General features: G+C 43.0%; 2 protein-coding genes across 3 annotated transcripts in view; one reads left to right on the top strand and one right to left on the bottom strand.

The window, feature by feature from the left end:
- angpt2b (angiopoietin 2b) lies at positions 1–18,564 on the bottom strand. 2 transcript variants are annotated; one of them, XM_044052078.1, is made up of 9 exons: positions 17,851–18,564; positions 13,408–13,563; positions 12,640–12,761; positions 10,460–10,733; positions 9,772–9,873; positions 7,197–7,298; positions 5,168–5,334; positions 2,154–2,284; positions 1–1,310 (listed from the first exon to the last, which is right to left on the bottom strand). In XM_044052078.1, exons 1-9 carry the CDS (start codon positions 18,166–18,168, stop codon positions 1,150–1,152), a joined length of 1,533 nt encoding a protein of 510 aa, XP_043908013.1. In that variant the 5' UTR covers positions 18,169–18,564; the 3' UTR covers positions 1–1,149. The 2 variants fall into 2 exon arrangements, with proteins under 2 accessions (XP_043908013.1, XP_043908012.1); XM_044052077.1 differs by having other exon boundaries at positions 9,772–9,896; positions 10,501–10,733.
- The window catches only part of LOC122786816 (collagen alpha-2(IX) chain-like), a 39,867-nt gene continuing 34,924 nt past the window's right edge, over positions 18,181–23,123 (top strand). The window contains exon 1 of the mRNA XM_044053312.1: positions 18,181–18,236. The gene's annotated coding sequence lies outside the window, so the exon portion shown is untranslated. The remainder of the gene's footprint in view (positions 18,237–23,123) is intronic.

Here is a 23,123-nt window from a genome sequence, read left to right as displayed (position 1 = left end):
GTCAAGTATCCAAAATAGTACTGCAGGATGTTTGAAAAACTTGTGTTGAAAATTCTTTGCTCTGTTCAACAGCACTGGGGAAATACTTTGAATAATTTGGTGCTCGGGTGTATGTGACACTTTCCTGTATGAGTATTATATCTGCATTTACAAATCAAAGAATCAACATGTATTGAGCAGACGACAACGCTGTCCTTCGGTGAACCAGCGAGCCGTTATCCTCGGCTGCCGTCTCCAGCGTGTACTGGCAGGCGCAGGTCACTGTTTGTTGAGGTAAAAGCCATCCGCTTTCTAATGGGTACCACTGCCCCGGTGTTATTGGGTAATTCATCAGATGAATGGTGCAAGGCGGTCCAGCATGTTGATGTTTATGTATAGCTTGCAAGGGAACAAAGCACCAAATACTATGTGTGGACTTTATTGTTTCATCAAAGTAAAAAAAAAACAAAAAAACATTTACAGCTTTGTTCCCAGGTGATAGAGATTTCATTTTTTAAGCAGATCATCGCAGTGATAGTGCACACTGTGCCTTTATGAAGCAAATCTCTGACAAAATAAAGTTTTAAAAGAGGCATGACTTCTTTATGCTGTTGTATAAACAGTGGTAAACAATTGAAGGCACTGTAGGTTATCTAATGATGTAGTGTTTGATGTACAGTTTTAAAATAAGCAGCGATCCTTCCGAGTTTACTGGAATATAGTCACTTACAGTCACAGGGAGAGTTATGTATTAAATCAGGCTTTTTATACCGAGTCAATAAAGACTTTAGTGTGAAATTGATATTTTTAAAATATACACTATAATGTAAAGTAGTAAACAATAGGTAAACAATACAAATAACTGTATGTGCATCTGTTGAATTCAGACACCACAACATACCACAATGTCCGACCTCTTCCAGCTAAACAGTCACATTAAAATAAAGACTGGAAACCTTGGTACATAGATTTCGTTAATGCAATTCCTCACTCAGGACAGTCCTTTGCTGAGAGTGTGTGTGTGTCCACAAGCAGTTGTGAAAGTACCCTTCCAATGTCCAGAAGCTGGAAAAAGAAATCGTCCGATTTAAATGTCCTCCCAAAATAGAACTGCTTATCTTATATTATCTTTACGGAAGGTGACGTGAGTGCCACGCCATGAACGAGCCATCAGAAATTTGCCGGTCGCACCATCATAGTCGTCATAGTTGCCGTCAGATTGGGACCCTTCCAATAGTACCATTTAATGCCGTTGTAGCGAACCACACTGGACGTGGCGGGGTAATATATGCCGTTCAGGTTCGATGGACCACAGGCCTCAAACCACCAACCTGGAAAAGGGGAAATGTGCCACAGAGGTCAAGGGAGAAGTCGGAAGATTAAATTTGAGATCGTGAACTGTAACACCCAAGCGTACAGCGTGACTTAAGCCCATTTTCCACCTATGGCCTCAGCTCGACTCGCTTCGCCTTGGCACAGCACAGTTTAGATTGTGTTTCCATTACAATATAGTACATCCTCAAGTCATCCCTGAGTTTTTCCACACACAAACGAGTGACTAGTGACTTGTAAAGCAGTTGTTTTCAGTGTAACTGAATCATTAGAATCAGTTAATTAAAATGATTTGTATAGTACTTCCTGCATGACCGGAGCACAGACTCCGTCTGACACAGTCACTGGACTGAAATATGGCGATTGCCGCTTTCACCAGTGCTGTCGCTAAACATGCTCCTCTCTTAAATGATGAGAGATTAACTGTTGGAGATTAACCCACGTTTTTTGGCATTATTAAGTCTTTTTAACTGATCTACAGTTCGGCACTGTCTGGCTTGATTCTTGTGTCGGAATCAAGCCGATTCTTGGTTCTTGTGTCTTGTGTCGCCTCTTCCTGTGACGGCACTCTGACCAAGCCTGACAATGTCACGCATAGTATCGCCTCAGTTCGCTTGGAACCTCGCCAGAGCAGGTGCTAAAAAAAAGTACCAGGTACTATCGCTAAGGGAAATGCAAGATAACCGTACTGTGCCGTGCTGGTGGAAAAGCGCCATTAGTCCGCAGTAACGATTTGGAGGAGAAATTAAATGCACTTCAGGACATTTACAAGGCGATGGACACAAATGCAGGTTATACTGTAAGGAGAGGCAGACTGAGAGGATTAGAGGGTGGCTGTGTACCTCCTGATGCAAGCTGTGCACACTTGCAGGTGCAGTGGTCGTTGTCTCTGTCCTTGGTGCTGAATTGGGTGCCCGAGTGGGTGAGACTGCTTGTCCGTCCTGCTGTACCACTGAAGCCCTCGGCGTGGAGGCTGGTTTCAGAGGGAGGAAAAATTGCAAAGAATTTGAGCACAAAAGCTCAGCCCCAGGCTCCTCTATATATTATTTAAAAGCTCTGTTGGGAAAACATTGCTGGTTGGCAGCTCCAAATGGCAGTTATTTGGTTGCTGTCTGAAAGAAAAAAAACCTTTGAGCTTCAGTGTCTTTGAAATCATCTAATGTGTTGAGATTAGATCTGAGATCCGAGCTGAGACGCTGAGGGAGTGAGAGAGGCAGCATGTAGGAGTCGGTGGTTCAATCCCGTCTATTTCTTGCATTTAGACCGTTTGTAGATGTGTTTTACTGTGAACTACAGTCGGTTTGTGTGTAGATTGTAAGAGACCATATTTCAAAAAAAAAAAAAGTCTGGGTTTTAAGATCTGTCTCATGTAGAAGGTTGTTTTTTCGATAAAACTCATCAAACCAAAACCAACTCTGTGTTATATTATATTAAGTACCGTCTCCTCTTGCTACAAAAAATAAACCTTTTGAACTTGTCATCATTTTTCTTCCATGCTGTACTACAGGTAGCAAATCAAGCAGTCCGAGAGCAACCTTACAGCAGCAGAGCAGCAGAGTCTTTGTGCATGTGTGGGTGGTTTTAGTATCTGTCCAACTGTCTGTGTGGCATTACTGGTTCGAAGAAAGCAGACAAGGAGGTCAGTGCTGCTGTCTGGCCTTTCTCCTCCGTCCTGTCGCTCTGTCTACTTAGAACCATGAGTTATATGCCCGCCACCTCCTCACCCCCCTGTAACCTGGGGCGCGCCGTCTGTGAAGGATCCAGACCGTAGAACCCTCTCTGAATTTGTAAGTTCACACCATGAGAGGCAGCAAAACAAGAGTTTGAAATGAGAGTGTCAGGGATGGAGAGGAAATATGGAATGGTAGCGAAAGAGAGTGGACTTTTTTGGGTTTTGAGGTTTTTCTATTCATGACCACTGGTGATTTGAAAAGCATCATATGAGACAGGACGGCGACCACAGGATACAGGATATCCTATTGGAAAGGGTGACCTCTGAACTGAGCCATGACGTCCCGATTAATTAGTCCAGCTCATCCACCAACACCGCAAACCACACACTGGTCAATTTTCAAGGTGCCTGTGTCTTCATATTGTTATTTCAAAAAAATATTCTGTTACATTTACAAGGAACGCACACCATTGGTTTTACTGTAAGAAAAGCTATTCTTGGCTAAGTCAAATGGGGAAAGTGGTCTGTCATGCTGATGATTAATGTATGAATAGTATTAATGAGATTTAGGTGAGGACCTCCATGTTGCTCTGGGGAGCACACGAGACGGAGCTGAGAAGCGGGACTGCTGCGGCTGACTGGCTTCACAGAAACCATAGTTGAAAGCGTGGGATTTATCATCGAAAACCCTCCCGAAGAAGCCCGCATGTTCACAGTAACAGCAAAGCTGGTGCATCTTGAACCAGTTAAACCCAACATGATCTCAGAGGTAGCAGCTATACGGAGACGATTATATTCGCTCAGGTGCTTCACCTCACACGGTGTAGCCCACAGCAACGTTTTGCGAAATATTGACTTTCATTGCGCTAATTTACGTGGAACAAACTCAGGCAAACACAATTTGCCGGAATATTAGGGAACTTGGAAAGCAGACACCCACGTGCAATTACGATTCGAGATCTCTCAGGGCATCAGTCTCAGGGGCGGGTCGCTGTGAATTTCTATGAAATTGAAACTAAACTATTCTGGTTTATTTTTGATTCTGCCTGTCTGTTTTGGAGGGGAAACATGGCTTCAGCACACCCACGCATAATCTTGTTAGTGATTGCTGGGTTACTGGAGCTTTGTCTGAGTTGTCAGTTCCTGGCAGGAGCAGGTATGGCAGAGTGTTCTTCTGATACTCCAGTGGACGTGGCTCCCCTTGGGGCAACTTCTTAGCATGGGCAAAATGGTAATGGCGGCAGATGAAAAGTGGCCGCGTGCCCTCCGTTGAGCTCATCATTTTGAATGACATGATTAAAGGGCGGTCCAAGTGGTTCTTAAACTTCACTGCTCGCAGGCAAGAAAGCGCACGGAAGAGAAGAGAAAGGAATACAAACTATTTCTAATCTGCCGCGATGTTCGTACGACCTAATGAGGCAGCTACTGAAGAGGTCGAACTATATTATAATTATACCTTTCACAACAGACGGCTCCAAATGTCACATTTACACAAAGCACTTCCATTATTATTTATCCTATTCGTCTTCAATGTCTGATGAGGTAAGAATTTAAATAGAGACTGGTGTCGAGTTTGCTTGCTCTCGCCGTGTGTGTGGGTTTTCTCCGGGTTCTCCAGCTTCTTCCCACAGTCCAAGCACATGTAATATGGGGTTCAGGTAAATTGGACATCCTAAATCAGGGGTGTCACACTCAAATGACCTGGGGGCCAATGAGCATCTAGTCTGGTCAAGGGGAGGCCAACGTAGAGGAAAAAAAGTGGAAAAACAACTATTTATAGCTGGTGGGCAATATAAGATATTCATTATGATATTAGACAGAATTGCAAAGTAAAAGTGCTTGTTTTGATATAAAATGGTTCACAATAAATTTAGCAAATAATGACAAGGGTAATTGTGATAAAAACAGCTTAAATATATGTAATTTCATGTTGAGTGTAATACATTTAACAAAGCAATGATTACAACCGAATGTGGCCCCTGGGCCACTAGATACATGTGCCCTAAATTGACCGTAGGTGAGACTGGATGGTTGTTGGCACAGCTCCCCCATGACCCTCATGTGGAGGATAAAGTGGTAGAAGACGGATGGATGAACTTTGGTCCAAGCTTACATAAGTCGCAAGTAAAATTTGGTTATATGAATAAAAATAACTCAATCATTGAAGTTACGCTGTGCGGTTACCTGTAGTTGTGGTCCTCTCCGTCAATGTGGAAGCGATCGTAATGCGAGAAGGCTTCGTTCCCCTCTCGGTCTTTCAGCTGGACATGCAGACTGTATTCCTGGGAGCTTGTCAGCTTGTGGATGATATCATTTCCCAGCCAGTGTTCCCCAGACAGCTCTCCAAAGCCCTGGAACAAACACAAAGACGGTGAAACAATAGAGGAGTTAATATTCCATCACGGGCGGTGATATTACCAGGGAGCTGCCAAGTGTTACTTTTAAAACTAACCTCAATTTAGAAAACTCACATTTATCATTTTTGATGGCCCTAGATAGTTCCCTGATATCCCAGTCCCAAACCAAAGGTGTCAGTCAACTGAGACATTAATTTCCCCTAATATTCCTTCAATGTTCCACCTGGATGTGTAGCTGAGACCATATCGTCGACTTTGTTTTGAGGGCATGACTCAACAGCAGTTTCTTTATAACCAAATTACTAAATGTAAAGATTAGAATAATGGCAAAAAAACACTCTTTATTCTTTAGCATAACGTAATCATTTCTCAATTTCCAGCATTTTCAGTTGCCGTCTTTTATGTTAGTTTTATTTTTAGAGGTACTTTTTTTAGTGGTACTGGGGAGGGCACTTGGGGAGGGCACTTAAAGTCCCCTCCCCACACCCCACACGGACTGTTACCGCTCAAACGCTGCAAGCATTAAAGCTATTCTATAAGGCTCACCTTTCCACGATTTCGCAATTATTTTATGATGAAACCTAAAGCACCAGTTACAGACTGGAGAAACGCCAGGGCCGCACGTGATTTACCCGCGGTGAAAGCCGCAGTAACTCAGACACAATTTCATTACGACAACAGCAGTGTGAATTGAAAATTGATATGGAAAACCGTGGATTTGAAGGCGGCTTTGACAGAAATAGTTTCCAGTGGGAATGGAGGTTGTCACTCCGAGGAGATCATGTGATGACACGCGATGTTCCATTCCTGACGAGAACGGGGATGCAATGCAGCGCTGATTGAATTAATCTCAGAGGCCTGTCAAGTGCACGATACTGCTTTGACTGATGTGAGTTGATAAGGTATAAGCATTAACTGTGACTGCATGTGTTATTGCATTATCAAAGCAAAAGAATAATAATAATAATAATAATGATAATTGAATCATTCTTAGTCTGTTTGAGTACAGAGGGTCCTCGTGTTGTCCTTGTTTACCCCTTGGACTCTAAGCCACTTTTTCCCAGCTGTCAGACTCTCTCTATTGTTAGTTTTTGTAAAAGCGCGAGTGAATCACATTTATCATTTCATCTGCAACCTTTGATCAACACCGACCTCAGCCTCTGAGGCTATAAAGAGTCGCCCGGAGCAGTGAAGCATTTTAGTACATATGTTATCTGCCATCTATGGGGCCCCCGTGCTCCCACGCCCCCAACTGAACTGGAAGCAAATATTTATAATCCACTTGTAAAAATATTGTTCTTTATAGAGGTTTTAAAGCTGTTTTTTTTTTTTTTTTCCCCGTCACTCTCTCTTTCTCCGTCCTCTTTGCATTTCATTTCAAATGCAAGCTGTGTCAACTGATTGCTTGGCATGGGTGAGACATCATTTGCTGCTCAATCAAAAAAACCCAAACACAGATCGCTGCAGATTTTAACACAGACTCACATCGCAGGCTCTTGAGCATTTGTTTTAGTATGTTGCCCAAACAGTATTGAGATGATGTGGAGAAATGTAAATATAAATTAAAAAAAATAAATAAAAAAAACCACCCAGAACTTCATATATATTGCATGTGTGGGAGTACAGGGACGGGGGAAAGAGCAGGTGCAATAACATGGGGCGGTGGTAGAAAACACGAGGGCAGCCAAATACAACAACCACAGGTCACCTGGGATCACATCATCACAGGCCCGTCACCTCCCATGCCTCTCCGTGCCAACTTCCTGCTCAGTGTTGGAACTTCCTGTTCAGTCACCACAACACTGAGCCGTAGCACTTATACTGATAGTGATGCCACCACTGTCTGAAGAACCCACCATTTTGTAGTCCCTCCACCCGCGTTGAAAACTGGTTGAGCCGTTCATCCGATGCTGCAGCACTGTCCAGCCACCACCTCGAGTTTTCATATCACAGAACACCTGGAATAAAACGGCAGGAAAACTCTTGTCAATTTGTCAATAGGGGGGCACTAGGGCACCGCACATTGATTGATTGATTTAAATATTAGAAAGTTAGTGAGTCAAAAAAAAAGTAATCTTAGGTGTTACAGTCTGTAACAGCATTTCTTTAACTCACAGAAACACTCAAACATGTTATACTATGCACACATTTGCTCTTGTTGCGATATATTGTTATACAGTTTAAATAGGGACGTGTCGACTGTAAAAAAAAATGGTTCCTTATATGAAACAGTTTGGAAAAACACACACTGTCCTATGTGATAGTACATGAAGAGTCCTCGTTTATACAAGTGACAATTGTCATTTTAAACCTGCATACATGTTTCCCATTATTTTCTGGATATGTGATTGAAAAATAATTATATATGAGTTTTCATTATATCATTGATAAAACAACAAATCCAATGGTGGCCTAAGACTTACAAATATGGTGTAAACAAATTAACTAAAGTGGTCTGTAAAAAGTAATTAATAAATTATTATTAATTAATAAAACACTCAATAATATGAGGCATGCATTGGAAGCGTCAGGGATGAACGAGTGGGTAAGATTTCATGGTGTCATTAAATAGAATAAACCAGGTGAGAAGGAAAAACTAACATATCAGCTTGTTTTCTTATCCCCTTGAGTGAGGATTGAGGAGGAGGAGGAGGAGGCATCTCCTCCTCATCTTTTGGTTACACATAGTGATTCATTTTTTTTTTTTCTTGGCTTCACATTTAGCAGATATGTGAGGAAACTCAAATAGGAATGTATTGCAGTTGTAATAGAGACTTATTAAGGGATTTGTTTTACTATGATTTAACTGGACCTTGCGTATTGTGATTCAATGACTGTGAATTGCTCCCCGAGGTGGGAAAAGATTAGACACAAAAAGTGAAGGTTGTGCAGATAACCCTAACCTCAGCGCTGGACTGATATGGTGATATCAATACGGTGCTTTACTTTGAATAATAGATCTCAAGTGTCTAAGAAATGCAGTGTGGATAAATACTGATGCGCTTGAATTGATATGCTTTGCTGGTTGCTTAAATTCATCCAGCCGCGCAGTACAGAGTCCGTACGGGTTTCTCACATTTGGCATTTTGACTCACAATTTTCTGCTAGAAAGGAAACAAGTTTTCAGCACTTTTCCAGCAAAACAAACCTGAATCTAGGTCAAAAGGCACTGAGGACTTTTACCTCAGACCTGCAATAGCACACATTACGGCCGTACAAGCATCGCACTGCTTACAGAAACAGTGTTCCGAAAATGGGATTCTCACAGTTTCAGTCATCTCCCTGAATGTGGTCATTACTGTGATTTAGACCGGATCTTTAATTTAATCATTAAAGGACAAAATCCATAACAATAAAATGAAAAAATGTGGACAATTTGAACATATTAACTGTGGGGGAGAAGATAATGTGATATTTTATTTCCAATTTTACAAGCCCTGTGCATGAACAGATCCTAAACGTATGCATAGGGAAACATTATATAAATGAACGTCTTCATTAGTCACAGCCACAGTAATTAAAAAGTTGGATGATGTGGGTTAACGGGGATAAATCACATACGTTTATGTCTATGCCGTTTGTCTCTGGTCCAACTGAGGAAGCCCAGTCTTGGCTTTGAAAATAGGCCAATTTGTATCTGCCCTATTTCCACGCAGCCACCCAGCTTGTCGGCCGCAGTGGGATTAGATGGCATAGATTGAGAGCAGCAATGATTTAGGAGCGCTAACTTGCATCGCAGAGAATGTATATTCGCTGCAGTTGGCAGCCGTGCCTAATAAGTAGCTGCCTTGCCCAAAGGAAATGAAGAGGAAGAACAGCGGAACAAAGAGTCAGTGGGAGTTTGGGCTAACCAGCAAACTGGATTGAAAGTAATGCAGCTGTTATCTTCTTCTTTTTGTTTCTTGAGAGTGAAGCCAAAGAATGCCAGCCGTGACTCAAAGAAAGGATAGCCCTCTGGTAGATGCCAGCTACTTCAGGTCAGCTTAGGTACTTGTTAAGCTTTTTGCATTCAGCAGTGCACTAGCACTCACGGTGAAGCCTGCAGGGCACAACGCTCCTGTTGCTTATTATTTCAGCTCTCTCTAACCCAACATGGCATTTCTATCAAGCCCTGAACCAGAAATCACAGCAAATTGCCCTTGCCTCATTCTAGTTTGTCCTTCTATTGTTTACTGTGATCCAAAAAAAAGGAAGTGAAGCCCTCTAAATGTCATTATGTGGCGTGCATATACGTATGTGAGCGTCCCATTATGCTGACTGGACAAAACCTGTGAAGTTTTAATACAAGTGAAATGATCCCGGTGCTAAATACAAGCCAGACAAATGGATAAAATAATAAAATATGCCCCAAAAAAAAAAAAAAAGTTTTATGTCACAGTCTGTTAAGTGATATTTGCAAGAAAAGGCCAGTGACCTTTAAAGACGTACTACCTTGACTGTCTGGGTAGAGTTGGGGAGGCGGATGCTATATATTCCACTCTCTGCCACTCCAGATTGTAGGATCTCCGCACAGTCTCTGAAATGCAGCGAATCCTCTTTGGGCATATTGGAGATTTCTGCAAGAACAGGCAACCATGTGTTTTTCAGATGGCAGCCTACACGATTAATCCCAATCCCAAACATGACCATCTCTTGTAGCATTAGACACTGTGCATACATGTATGCAGTGTGTTTTAAATTACAGGCTGCCCTAAGAGATATTTTCCATCTTCTACCACTTTATCCTCCACACGAGGGTTGCAGGGGGAGCTGTGCCAATCTCAGCAGACATAGGGTGATAGGCGGGGTACACCCTGGACAGTTTGCCAGTCCATCACAGGGCCACATAGAGACAAACAATCACACCTACGGTCAATTTGCCTAATCCTCAAATCTGCATGTTTTTGAACCATGGAAAGAAGCCGGAGAACCTGGAGATAGAACATGCAAACTCCATGGAAGAAGGCCCTGGGTCTTCTTGCTGCAAAGGCAAGAGTGTTAACCACTACACCACCGTGTAGTCATGGTGGTGTAGTACTGTACTTTTTGGTCATAAACAATTTCTGACATTTGATGAGATGAGATGATGAGTCATAGCAATAGTCCTTTATATGGATATACACTTTTCTTGTTAAATCACACTGTGACGGCACAATCTGCTCATTACCGCCTTCTCCTTACCATTGCAGTGGCTGACCATAGTGAGCAGCTGCTGAACAGTGTCTGTGAGCACGGCCTGCTGTCTCTGAATCAAAGTGCTGTTAAGCGTGGAGCTGCCCAGTTCGCCCTGGAGCTGACCCACCAGTCGACTCTGCCTCTCCAGAAGCTCCTGAAGCTGCTGCTTTTCACTCTGCAGGCCCTGTAGCTCCCTCCCATGCCGCGCCTCCAGGGCTAAGAGCCTCTGCTCCAGAAAACTGTCAAACGGGGCACAAAAAAAAATTATAATAATTTTCACATTCTGCTCGCTTCTTTACAGTGCACTCAAGGAAAGTCAAGACCATAAGATGCACTGTTACATCGAGTGCTCAGACACATGTTGGGTTGTGGCGGGGCAGGGTGGGTGAAGATGGAAAATCCATCCGTTCAGCATTTGGCTTTTACAGTGGAAATGTACACGAGGATGACTAATGAACACATGACATGACAGTCTCATCGGGCTAACGTCACATAAACACCTGTATTGCAGCAGCACTCACAGATGGACCTGTGCGTTATGCTGCATGTTCAGTGTGTGTCTGTGTGTGTATGCGAGGGCCACACCCCCCACCACCACCTCCAAATGAAGATCATAAATCCCCTCTGGCTGATCTTTATGGCTTTGACTAATGACTCTGCAGCAGTTATTTATCGAAACAATCCAGCGAACCAGATTGAACAAGCTACTTTTCGGGCCTGTGCGTACACAGCTGCTACACTAAATGTGTACCCTCAATCTTCCACTTTAAGTAGTAACTTTGTATGTGGCCAGGAAGGAACGCTGGATCAATTCAAATCATTTTTTACATCACTTCCATTTCATATTTCCTTTACGGGGGGTAAATGTGGCAAAGCAAGCTAACAAATTGTTCTCCGTTCTGTGTGTTTTGCTTTTGAAGGACGGTCAAACGCACAAGAGCACAGCAGCAACCCAGCAGCGCAGCAATGTTTTAACAAAAACATGGTATTTAGGATCATGTTCCAGTTCTGGGCAGTTTACCCTTTTACTGTGTGCTTGTGATTTTGTCTTATTATTTGTGTTGTAAAATAGATATTGCTATTAGTCTGCTTTCTCTGCGCTATGTGCTGCGCTCCCTGCCAGCACTATTTTACATGTAATTCTTATGAAAACAAACATGCCTCTCTCTTTTTAGTTTGGCAGCAGCTCAAAAACAGACTTTGTGCCCTAAGGCCCAGCAGCAGTAGCCCAGATGCACACACACACACACGCACACACACACACACACACACACACACACACACACACTGCAGTACGTGGTTCCCTTTTATTCCACAGCTGCTTGGCTGCAAATCCACTATGACCTTTCTAATTTCATGCGTCCTGTCATGGTGTTTACCCTTGTGAAGACGTATTCATGTCGGACTTGAAGGAGAAAGGGGCCAAAGGGCAGAGTAGGGCCAAGCAGGGCCTGATGTGTAACAGGTGTTGGGGCTGGGGCACTGTGCTCTTCCTGTCACATTTGGTACAGACGGACGGAATGATCAACAAACCACGTACAAAGATAGAAAACAGCGACTCCCTTTCACACTGCCCAGCACTCTGTCCTTAACCCCTGCTGGCCTCAAGCTGACCTTGTGTTCCTAGAGAGAAGAACGGGAAACCCCTCCTATCATGCACTGGCAAAACACACAATGCACATTATATTGTGGTTAAGTGCCTTGTTGCTGACATCATATTCAGTCATTCAACATAATTGTTTCAGTTGTTGTATCAAGGACTGGTTTCATATGTGTACATATACAGATATAATCCCTGGCTAACTTCCTGAGAAAATGTTCTTTGGTGCAGAGGAAGAGACGTGTTCTGTGCTTCTCACAGCAGCCACACCAGGGTATTTTGGATCAGGGAAGGGATGGGAGCAGCTAGACAGACAAAGAAAGCAGCACCCTCAATGTTCGTTACCTTAGAGATTAATGGAAAACACAGTCCTCGGAGAGCAATAACAATCGCATCAATGGCAAAATAACTTGACCCCCACATTGTTCCAAATCTCCAACTACTGTTCCAACACAAACTTGTAAAATCGAGTGTCAGAATTATCAGCATCAACTGTTTTGGCAGATTTTTTATTTGGATAATCTTGTGCACGTTTGTCTGCTCACCTGTTTTTATCACTGAGGCTGGATATTTCCTGAGTCTGCAGCAGAATATGTTTCTCCAGCCGGTTGGTGAAGAGTGAGTACTCCAGCAGCTGGATCTCCAGGCGGCTTGTCTGGTTTAGCACCTACAGATTGCAAAAAAAACCAAAAAAAAAACCAGAATAACTTCATTAAATATTTGCATTTATGAAAATGGGAGTGATGAGACTTGTTGATGAAGACACGGATGGAGCGGATTCATTCATATAACAAAGACCTGTTGCATCGTGCTCATTGTTTTGATCTTATAATAAACATATTAGCCGAAGTTATCACTTTGGCCCCTTTTTGTGACATGTTTTGAAGTCGCAGATAAAACAAAAACTCAAACAAAGCCGCTTAGATGTTTGTTCAGGTTTCAACTTTGATAACAGAAAAAAGAAAGCATGTGAATAAAACCAGCCCAGTCTGTAAAAACAGGTCTGTGGTGTGATTGAAGACACATCTGTGCTCTGCTACTGAGCTTTATGTTTTAATTGGCTTGTTGTCAGATGTGCAGCTCATCTCATTGTGTCAATCAGAGCCTGCACAACCAAATACCAGCTGTTATAAAGCAGCTGCCACCACCTTTGGGCACGGCTTCTCAGCGGGTTATTTCTGATTTACATTTAATTAGGGTTTTCGCCAAACTTATTTTACTGGGGACATTGTGGTCCAGGCACTCGTACTTTTGGACTGACCGCACGCGCTTTATCCCGGGGGTTTTCGTGCTATCCGTCACGATGGGCTCACCTGGGTCTCGACATCTGTCAGTTTGCGAGTCTGCTCTGCTGATTGGCTGAGGAGGTTGGTTCCCATCTCGAGCATGGCTGCTGTCTGGGTGTGTACCGCAGTTCTCTTTATTTCCTCCATCCCAGAGCGCACATTCTCCTGGATGAAGTTCTCCAACTGTAAAGAGAGCAAACAGACCCTGGGCATATTATTCACAATGTCAGATTGAGATTAAAACCCACGCTTTACTCGATAATGTCCCCGCCGACTGACGACTTGCTGCAACAACCTTGAAGTGATCTGCATGTTGGTACTTGCACGCACTAGTTACCAACTTATGTAGTTAAGGTAATGTAAGATTGGAGTACAGGGGCTGGTGTGGCGATATTCACGTGATGGACCTCAGGGACAGTCGTTTACACATTGTAATCAATCACAAGCTCACAGAGAGAAGCATTGGTAAAAAGCCATCATAAGATACAACAGGAGTAAAATATGGGCTGGCACCCAGCTTGCTCCAATAAATAGATGTTCTTATTAATGTGGTGTGTTTGAACAAAAGCAGAGGGGAAGACAAATACTGCTTTCCCTGCTGAGAATGATGGAATATCGTATGGCGTTTAATGGTCAGCAGCCCGTGCCTTTGCAATAAGGCAAAGTAGAATATCGAACCACAAGAACATTAATATTTATGACTTTCCTGCGCAGAATAGATCAGACTACATTCATTAAACTACATGGCTGGAAAATTAGGTCTCTGAGGGGAAAGCATAAAAAATTATCTCGCTAATGAGAGGCTATGTGCAGAAAGATTGTTTTTCCCCAACACAAATGTACATCACCAAAGGAAAATGATTCTCACTTGTCACAAGAATCTTACAATATTTAAATTTTTTTTTTTTTATAAACATACTCACCCCCAGTATGGTAGATAAATCAGCTATTGATTGTTCGTCCCTGACTTTCTCAATTCCTCTCTTTCACTTTCAAACTTTCCCCTTTTCTCACTCTTGGTCTATAAATCCATTGTTCACATTCCCCGTCTTTGGGATGGCTGAGACAGCAGGGGGATAAAACTCCCTCTGTAATGACGGTAATGAATAGATTACCAAACTGATTAAAGCTAAATCCAAAGGAGGAACCAAAGATCCTTGCATATTAATCAGCCTCATGTAAGCCACCGTAGTCTGCCTGTCCAAAGTGTTCCTATTACAGCCTTCTGTAATTCAGAGGTCTTTCTACACGCCGTCTCCCTCTGCCAATTGCATTCATTGCAGCTGTCATATACGCTGGCAGATAAGTCGCATCTGAGATGTATTGTGATTCTTTTATGTTGCGTATAAAAGGAACAAAAGAGGGATCAGTGCTGAGAAGTCGTAGTTGTATCATAATGTCCTAATTGCTATGCCACTAGACTTAGATTTGTTCTCAGCTGTAGTTACTAATGAAGATGGAAACTTATCTGCTGGGTGTTCTGGCGGTAGGCACGCCAAGAAATGGGTGTGAGGGACAGGGAATGATCACAACCCATAAGAATTTGTCCTTAGCCAGGGGTGTTCAGTCCACTACTGGTCACCCAACAGATTTAGCAATTATATTGTTGACGTTCACCATTTTCGGTCAAGAAAACATTACATGGCAACCAATATTTCCTTTTAGGTCGACAAACATTGTCTCATGGCATTTTACATAGTAAGTATGAGACCTTTGGGTACTACACTATGAAACCCAACTGTTCTGGCAATGAAAAAGCAAGTGACGCGTCACGAATGACATCACATCACCAGATGTAATGCTTGATTGCATTTCATTAGTCTTAAAATAATTTGGATGGATTGCCAAGTACTTTTTTGTACGTTAAGTGTTTCATGTTGTACCAAAAGCGGGCCATTTTTATCTTTTTTTCACTTGCCCTAGAGCAGTCAAAATTATAAATCCTAATGACTTTGAAGTTCCTTGGACATTCTTTCGGCGATTCAAAAAGACTGACATTTATAGTCTGTGTGATATTTGTACGTACTGAATGGAGGTGATACAATAATTCATGATAAACTGTAATAATTTTGGCAACTCCCCCAATTTTTCGATCCATCATCAAGTCAAAACTTTCCCAACACTTCCAAATCATCTAATGACGTTCCAATCACCCTAAACAGCACTTTGTCTTAAGGTTAGAATGCTTGCATGATAAACCAACAAGATTAACATGGTAAACATTGTCAGAAACGCATTAAGTTGGTAGCAAATTGACTGGAAGTTTTTCTGGAAGTTTCTCATCCAAGAAGTTCTGACAGTTTTTGGTGAAACGCAGGAAATTTAACATCTGCGAAAAGTGGGCACTGCTCACTGTAACTCCATTGTGCTCTGATGACAGCTGTTGGGCTGCTCCAAAGTGAGGTAGAGAAACTGCAACTGACAGCAAGAAATATCTGAATATATTGAAGATGGAGGAAGGATCCCAGGAATGAAAGACAATCGTCTGGACAGTGTAATAGTGTAAGTAATGTGGGGACGTACAAGAAATCAGGTCACCAACGGGAGCCACTTTAATCCCTGCACTGTTTCTGCATTAGCATAATCTGCACAGCCTCTTGAAAGTACTAACAGAGGCATGCTCACGTCCCGATTGCCAACCCCCCCAGGCAGCGGAATAGACTTGACGGGGGCTGCGAGGGGTTAGCGCACGTCAAAAACAAAACTAGTTTTCTCATGTTCATGTTTTTGCCCTAATAAGTCAACTTTAACATTGACACAGCCTTGCACCCTGGATTAGTGCAGCCTTGCACTCATCCAGGTGGAGATTCCTCTGTGCAGTGTGTGTGTGTGTGTGTGTGTGTGTGTACTCCTACGTTTGGATGAAAGGCTCAAAGTAATGGTTGCAACATCCCAGTGGAGCTTTGAGTGAGACTGTGCAAAGCTTCGCTGACATGCTTGCGCCTCAAAGTCATCTTCGGTTATGCAGATGGGCTTAATGAGCTCCACAAGGTGCTGAAAGGCTTCTCCCATCTAAGGTCAAAGGTTGGAAAGCTTTGGTATGAGCATTTATGAGTCACGTTGGCCTGCTAGGTGTGACATCTTGGGCTTGATGCCACACTTTCTGTGGAGAAGAAAGTGAAGGTGGGTTTTGTCCCATTGCTGGTGATGAGAAGATGCGAGTGAGAATATGTCAGGAAACATGTGTGTGCATGAGAAAAAGTCTCTCCCTTGCATTTCTCTTTCTCCATCTCTGAATCACACACATAAAGAGTTGCCTCCTGGGATGCCTCCCATGGAAGCTCGGTCTCCAGCTCACAGACTTAACATCAGACATAGTGTGCACAGGGGAATTGAGTGTGTTTTTCATGTGTGTGTGTGTGTGTGTTCCCAACAGGGCGCCAGGGGAGCATGAAGAAGACAGACAAAGAGTTACAGATCTGATGAGCCGAGGTGTGAGATGAGGAGCATTCATCAAGCCGAGAGCGAGAGAGTGAAAAGAAAACATGAAAAGAACGAGGGAAAGGGAAGGCAGAGAAAAACACGGGACATTCTGTGGCCAGCACAGGGAGATCACTGGTGTTCATACAATCCCGTTTTCCAAATCCTTTTAACGTGTTTGCCTTCAGTTGGCCAGTCTAAACATTCTCCGTGACACTGATAATCAGCCCTGTGATTAGTGTCCTCCACACGTATTCAGAGAGAGACGCAGAGAAGAATAGAGAGAGACGGGCGGAGAAGGGTGGCGTGTAAGTCAGCCAGTCCCAGACACTGATTTGACTGATTCTGTGCCCCGATGACCTTAGAAATGAAAACACTATTGTGAAAGCACTTTTAATCGAATCATTTTCATCATTTTACTTCGTCACAATCGGAGCCCAACTGCAAAGAGTAACAACCCAGCCAGGAGTCATGCAGCGATGTGTCTCCCGCAGATAAACACTTATTTTACGGAGAAACTGCGGTACATATTTATTCAAACTTAACTCTGGAGAGTTTGGCCTCATTGGCTTATAAATCAACTGAAACATGAGTCGAAAACATATGTTTGCGTGTACTTCTTTCCTTGTGGGTGTGGGTGTTTTTCGTTTCGAAGGTTTGACCGTGTGTGAGGTATGTTTGGCAACACTTTGGATTAGCAAATTTATTTTATCTTGTGTTTGCTGCTTTTGCAACAGGGAGTTCTGCTATCCCAGTAGTCTCATATACACATAAATACTCCTACAGCAGGCGTTGTCATGGAGCTAGTTGTGCATTCAGATTGTATCCAGGGAGTCCCTGCAAAGCGCTGAGCTTATCAATAATTCAGGCCTGTCAAATGTTATCCAATAGTTTACTACATTGACAATAATTTTGTAATCCCCCCAATACGATTGTGTTACAAGATCTGCAGGCTACAGTGAGGTGTATGGGAATGCAAATGTTGACATGATCAAGTTAGATGATAGGAGATAAAGTGGTTGTTTTAAGTTTACAGTGCACAGGTCTTACTTTTTGCAGCCACTGGGTGTTATTCTCCATGGCACTTTCCAGACTCTCCAGTTTCTTGTCCTGCCAGGAAGGCCTCTCCTTTTGGGCCTTATCCTGCCTCGATTGATTCAAATCCAGCTCGGCCTCCGATGGGGAGTCTCTCTGCAGGGTGTTGCTGACCTGGAAGTCCTTTAAGGGATTGCAGTGCTCAACCTCGGGGAGGATAAAGGTGTAGCTGCAGGGGCCGTGCCTCACGCGGTGCTGCTGACGCTCGGAGCCGATGACGATGGCCAACAGGTAGGCCAGGTAGGCGAGGACCAGGGCCAGCAGGCGGCCCATGTCCGGGGGAGGAGAGGGAGAGAGCGAGAGGGAGGTTACTCCAACAGGCAGAGGAGATGAGTGAGCAGGTAGGTGTACCCCTTCAATCCTGTGTGTCAATGTCCCCCTTCTCCTCTTTTGGCTGCTTGTCCTTTATGCTGTTCCATCCACAAGTTGCTGATCCTGCTGATGTTACACAGAAAACACACAGGAAAGGAGGATTGCTTCCTATTGTCAGTCTAGCGCTGTAAAAAAAGACAGCAGATCCCCTTCCCACCATTGATCTGTCTCCTGAAAAGTTGCTCTCCTCACTGCCTTCCTCTGCTGGAGTCCATGCATAGCTCAGGAGGAGAGAGAAGAGGAGGGGTGGAGTAGAGAGTGGCCCGCTTCAGGATGTTGGCTGAAGTGGTAACGCTCTTAAAGTGCAGAGAGAAAGAGGGAGAGAGAGAGAGAGAGAGAGGTGTTCCTCTACACACACATCACTGAACCTCCCTTCCCCTTTTTCACTTTCTCCCTCCTTCTTATGGCACTTCTGTTTGCGGGGGTTAGATGAGGAAGTTACAGAAATATGTACCACCAACCACACGAGCAAAAACTCTGACTGACAACTTTTTGGTCCCTCCCATCCTCCCTCTCTCCCTCACTCCCACTCTGTTGAGTAATGTTGAGTTAGGTTCAAAATCTTAGTACTAAGATTTATTAATTAAATTTAATAAACTATGTAAAAACACCTGAAATGTATAGGTTTGCTTTCGGTTTGCTCCGTCTCTGTGAATTTCAAGGATTTGTCTCATGACCTTGGCAAACCCTGTCGGAAAAAAACCAAAAAAACCTTCTACCCCATCATTTTTCCATTTCCTCCTCGTACTCGGTTTGTCACGGTTTCGAGTTTTACGCCACTCATTCATATTTTCAGTCGCTCGGTCCACTCATGTCTGCGTCCTCGTTCCTATTCTTCTGTCATGTTAGACCGTGACCTTCCTGCCTCTCTTCATTTCCTGCCGTAGTAGATGTGTGAACCATGCATGCTTCTTGTCTCCCCTCACCTTGTCACATGCTCATTAACCCCCTAGTATAAAATATATACTGTATGTATTGTGACAAAAAAACATTCAGTGTAAAGAATCTTTACTTTTACATATACCTCACTGTTAAAACACATTTATCTCATCACAGCACAGATTATTCATGAAATTGTCGTATGAATGGACTTAGTGCAGCAGGGCAAGAAGTTCACTCACAGTACATCCTGCTTCGTTTCAGTTCTCACACAGTGATGAAGCACCACTGACCTAAAACAAGTACAATATCCAAGGATAATATGAGAGAACGTTGCCCTTTCACACATCCAGCACGAAGGCTATTTGTTTGCCTCAGTTGGGAAAAAAAAACAGGACTTTCATTCATTCGTTCCCGTAACAACATCCCATTCAGAGACAAGTTTTCACAATGAATAATCTTAAGCTTGCATACACTCTTCATGCACCGTGGAGCCATGGCTCTTATCTCCCGAGCATTCCACACTACCACTGTGCTGTGAACGCCTAATGACCCGGCAGCTTTAAACCCCTGTGTTTTGGCCGCATTACTCAGTGTACATGTATTTTATGTACAGCGCCCACATTTGGATACATGGCACGAAGGATTGTTATTAAAAAAAAGATAATGATGCTGCTTTCACGGGCATTCATCATGTGCGCTGATTACGTTAAATGATTTCTACCTACTGTTCACAGCAGGGATAATTCCCATTCTTGCCATGAGCAATTATGAAATGTCATTTTAAATCAGTCACGTACCACAATTTATAAAAAGTACTGATCTTATGTAAACTTGAATCATTGAATCCAGTGTGACAACAGTGAGCAGTGTTCCTCTTGTGGCCTCTTCCTGGAGAACAAAAAGAACATATGAACATTTTATTAGTAATGCACTCAATTTTTCATTAGAACATATCAGGGGAAAGATGGGATTAGATCTTTTTGGCTGACGATGGGAACGAGCAGCCATACACTCAGTGAATTAATCCGGAGAGCGATGCATGGATGTGGTTATTTATGGATTCGGTTTTAAACGAACACTTTAGCGTGTCGCGAAACAGACTGCGCTCAATTGAACTGTTTCCAGTGGTCCGTCGCAGCACGAGAGTAAATATTACCAAAACATTTCAAAGTCTGCTTTCACTTAAACAACCGAGTGAAAGTGAAGAGTGGCTGTGACTGTGCGCTGAGAGGGGTTTGAGTGCTCTCCAGTATTCTTTCATAAAACAAGTATCTGCTCATAAAACGTTCTAAAACACTCTGCGCAGTATGTCACATAAAATGCATCAATTCGCCGAGGCAGGAGTTTAAGTAGGGTTTGGCAGGAGGGGGGAACCCAAACATCAGACTGGAATATTCTTTTGAATTATTAGCCTCGAATGTTCACATGTATTTACTGAGTTGGCGCTGCCCCAGTCTTCATGCTTCAGTGTCTTCTTCTTCCTCCAATTAGTTCCGGCTTACTGTTACACCAAGGTGTGCAATGCTGTCTTCCACAGGTTCCCTGTCCAAAATTTGAACCTCTATATTGTCTTCGATGGCTGTTCGTACACTTGCTGTGTAAATGTGTAGGTGCCTCAGAGAGGTATAGGTGAGTGCTAGAGCCTCAATCCGACACCAGCAGACAAAGTGTCCATAGATTATTGGGACGTGCAGGACAATATACATATAGATTATAAATACTTTGAGGGGTTGATGCAGGGCAAATCAAACTGATAGTGATTTTCTTTCAAGTTCAGTGTGTGTGAAAAGGTGAAAGTGACTTGTAGAATAAAAATGAAACCAGAAAAAAAAATCAGAGGGACTCAGAGTAGCCTTATAAAAAAGCACTTACATGGCTGTTATTATTATTAATAATAATAATAATAATAATAATAAAAACAAGCCAGTTTATTTATTTACATATTAACTGAAGGTGGTTACACAGTGCATGCAGATGTGGTTTAAAAGAGATTTAACAGAAACTCAAAGGAAACATTAAATTTATACACATATATACATATATATATCTACTGCTAAGTACTTTGTTTATTGAAATGTACATTTCAAACACAAACACATTTTCCGCCGCATAAAACAAAGTATGATGTTAAAAGAAATTGCCTGGAGGCCATAATTCATCGCACGGTGCAGTTAAACTCTTTCCCCGGGGGAACACTGGTTGTTTAGTTAAGTGTCTCATGTCAAGCTAAGGCATTTCCCCGCTGGTCCCTGAAGGCCGTGAATCAATCCGCCTGCTGGATTTGAAGGTGACATTCAGCCTCCCCTCCCTCTGGTCTGGGTAGAGCGACTGGGTTTCTTCCTCATCTGCACCACTTGTCACCGAACCCTGTCCCGTGAGGCAAATCATATTAAAGAGGGAAAAAAAAAAGCACGAAAACAAAAAATGAGAGCCACTGTTTTGTGCTAAAGAGGATTGTGAGAAACAGAAACAAAAAATCTCTTCTTTTTTATAAGTTTTAGTTTTATTTATAGAGGCTAAAGCTGCTGACCGTTTTTATTCTGTTGAATCTATTCTTAGTGGTGATGTTATTCTAGTGAAGAGGCCGAGAGTATCCTCCCTGTGCTGCAGTGGGACCCATCACTCCACACGGCAATCTAAACCTTCCTCCTGGGCAGGGTGGGGAGAGCAGACGGAGAGAGAGACAGATTCCCCTTAAAAGTTCCTTCTTTAAAAGCCCGTCCAAAACACTTAACACCCTCATAGGCGCTGTCACTAATGACCATCTGTTTACGGTCTGAGAAATGTGAGAAGTGCCCAGCTCAGACTGGCCTGTGACACTCTGCAGTGGGTTATTATTATTATCATTATTATTATTATTATTATTATTATTATTATTATTATTATTATTATTAATGATAATAATAATAATAATGATGATGATAACAATGATCATGTTAGCTTTACTGCCTTCCGTCATGCTGTTTCTGGGAGACCGAGGCGTCCAGGCAACAGAGAGCCCGCGGGAGCTGCTTTGTGGAGAAAACAGAGTGAAGCTTTGCCAATGCTTCCTGAAAATAAGATGAACCTGAATGAACCGCATTCAACAGGCCGAAGAGAAGCCCTCCCGTAATCTGCGTTCACTGAAAGGCGTCCAAAGGCGACTTAATCAAACTCCCGATGTGTCCACTCATTTGAAAAATGACAATAATCACAAACTCGCAGGTCAAGTAGAAACAAAGCTCTACAAATAGAGCTGGAGAATGAATGCGAATGCCACGAGGGCCGATTCATCCATGGGTCCGTTTTCGATCGTTTATTTCCATGGAGACAAAACAAACAGAATTGCTGTTGTCCCTCTTTCACAATCCGGTCCGTCTACCTCTCCTGACCAGCATATGAAAGCGACAAAGCGACGGAGTGAGAGAAATCATCAAGGTGACTGCAATTTCTGAAGAAGAAATGTGCTCGTAGGTGTTTGACTTAGGGGGGTAGATTAAGAAAGAGAAAATAATGAGCTGACAAATGAGCACGTAAGGTCATAACAGATTCTCATTTTCAGTGCCAGTCTTTAGTTAAATGTTAAAAGTAGACAGGTGAAGGGTTGTCAGAACGTGGTTCTCTGTGTGTGTTCAGTCCTGCCAACTCGCTCTGCACAGGCAATTTAACAGCCCTCGTAAAAAAAAGAGGAAACATTCGGCACAGTACGTCCAAATCCTCGTCTGTCTCTCATCGACCTTTCGCATCCGTTCCCCGCTTGATTCACTGCCTTTCAATGAGAAAAAAAAATGGCCTGAATCGCCCCCTCTTTTTAAAAAATTTCAACAATTTAAATTGCTATTCCTGCATGCCTGTGACACGTACAGCCGGCTACGTGAGAGCTGCCTGTTCTGTTACGCGGCCCAGATACAATTATTCATCGCAAGCTGTCTCTTGTAAAACACAGTTTGAGAACCCGTTTGAAGCCTGGGCCCAATTAATTAGAGAAATAGGCA

This window comes from Solea senegalensis, linkage group LG20 (genome assembly GCF_019176455.1).
Source record: "Solea senegalensis isolate Sse05_10M linkage group LG20, IFAPA_SoseM_1, whole genome shotgun sequence".
Classification (NCBI taxonomy): Eukaryota; Metazoa; Chordata; class Actinopteri; order Pleuronectiformes; family Soleidae; genus Solea; species Solea senegalensis.
Note: the sequence above shows the minus strand (reverse complement) of the source record. Positions and strands in the feature narration are given on the sequence as shown.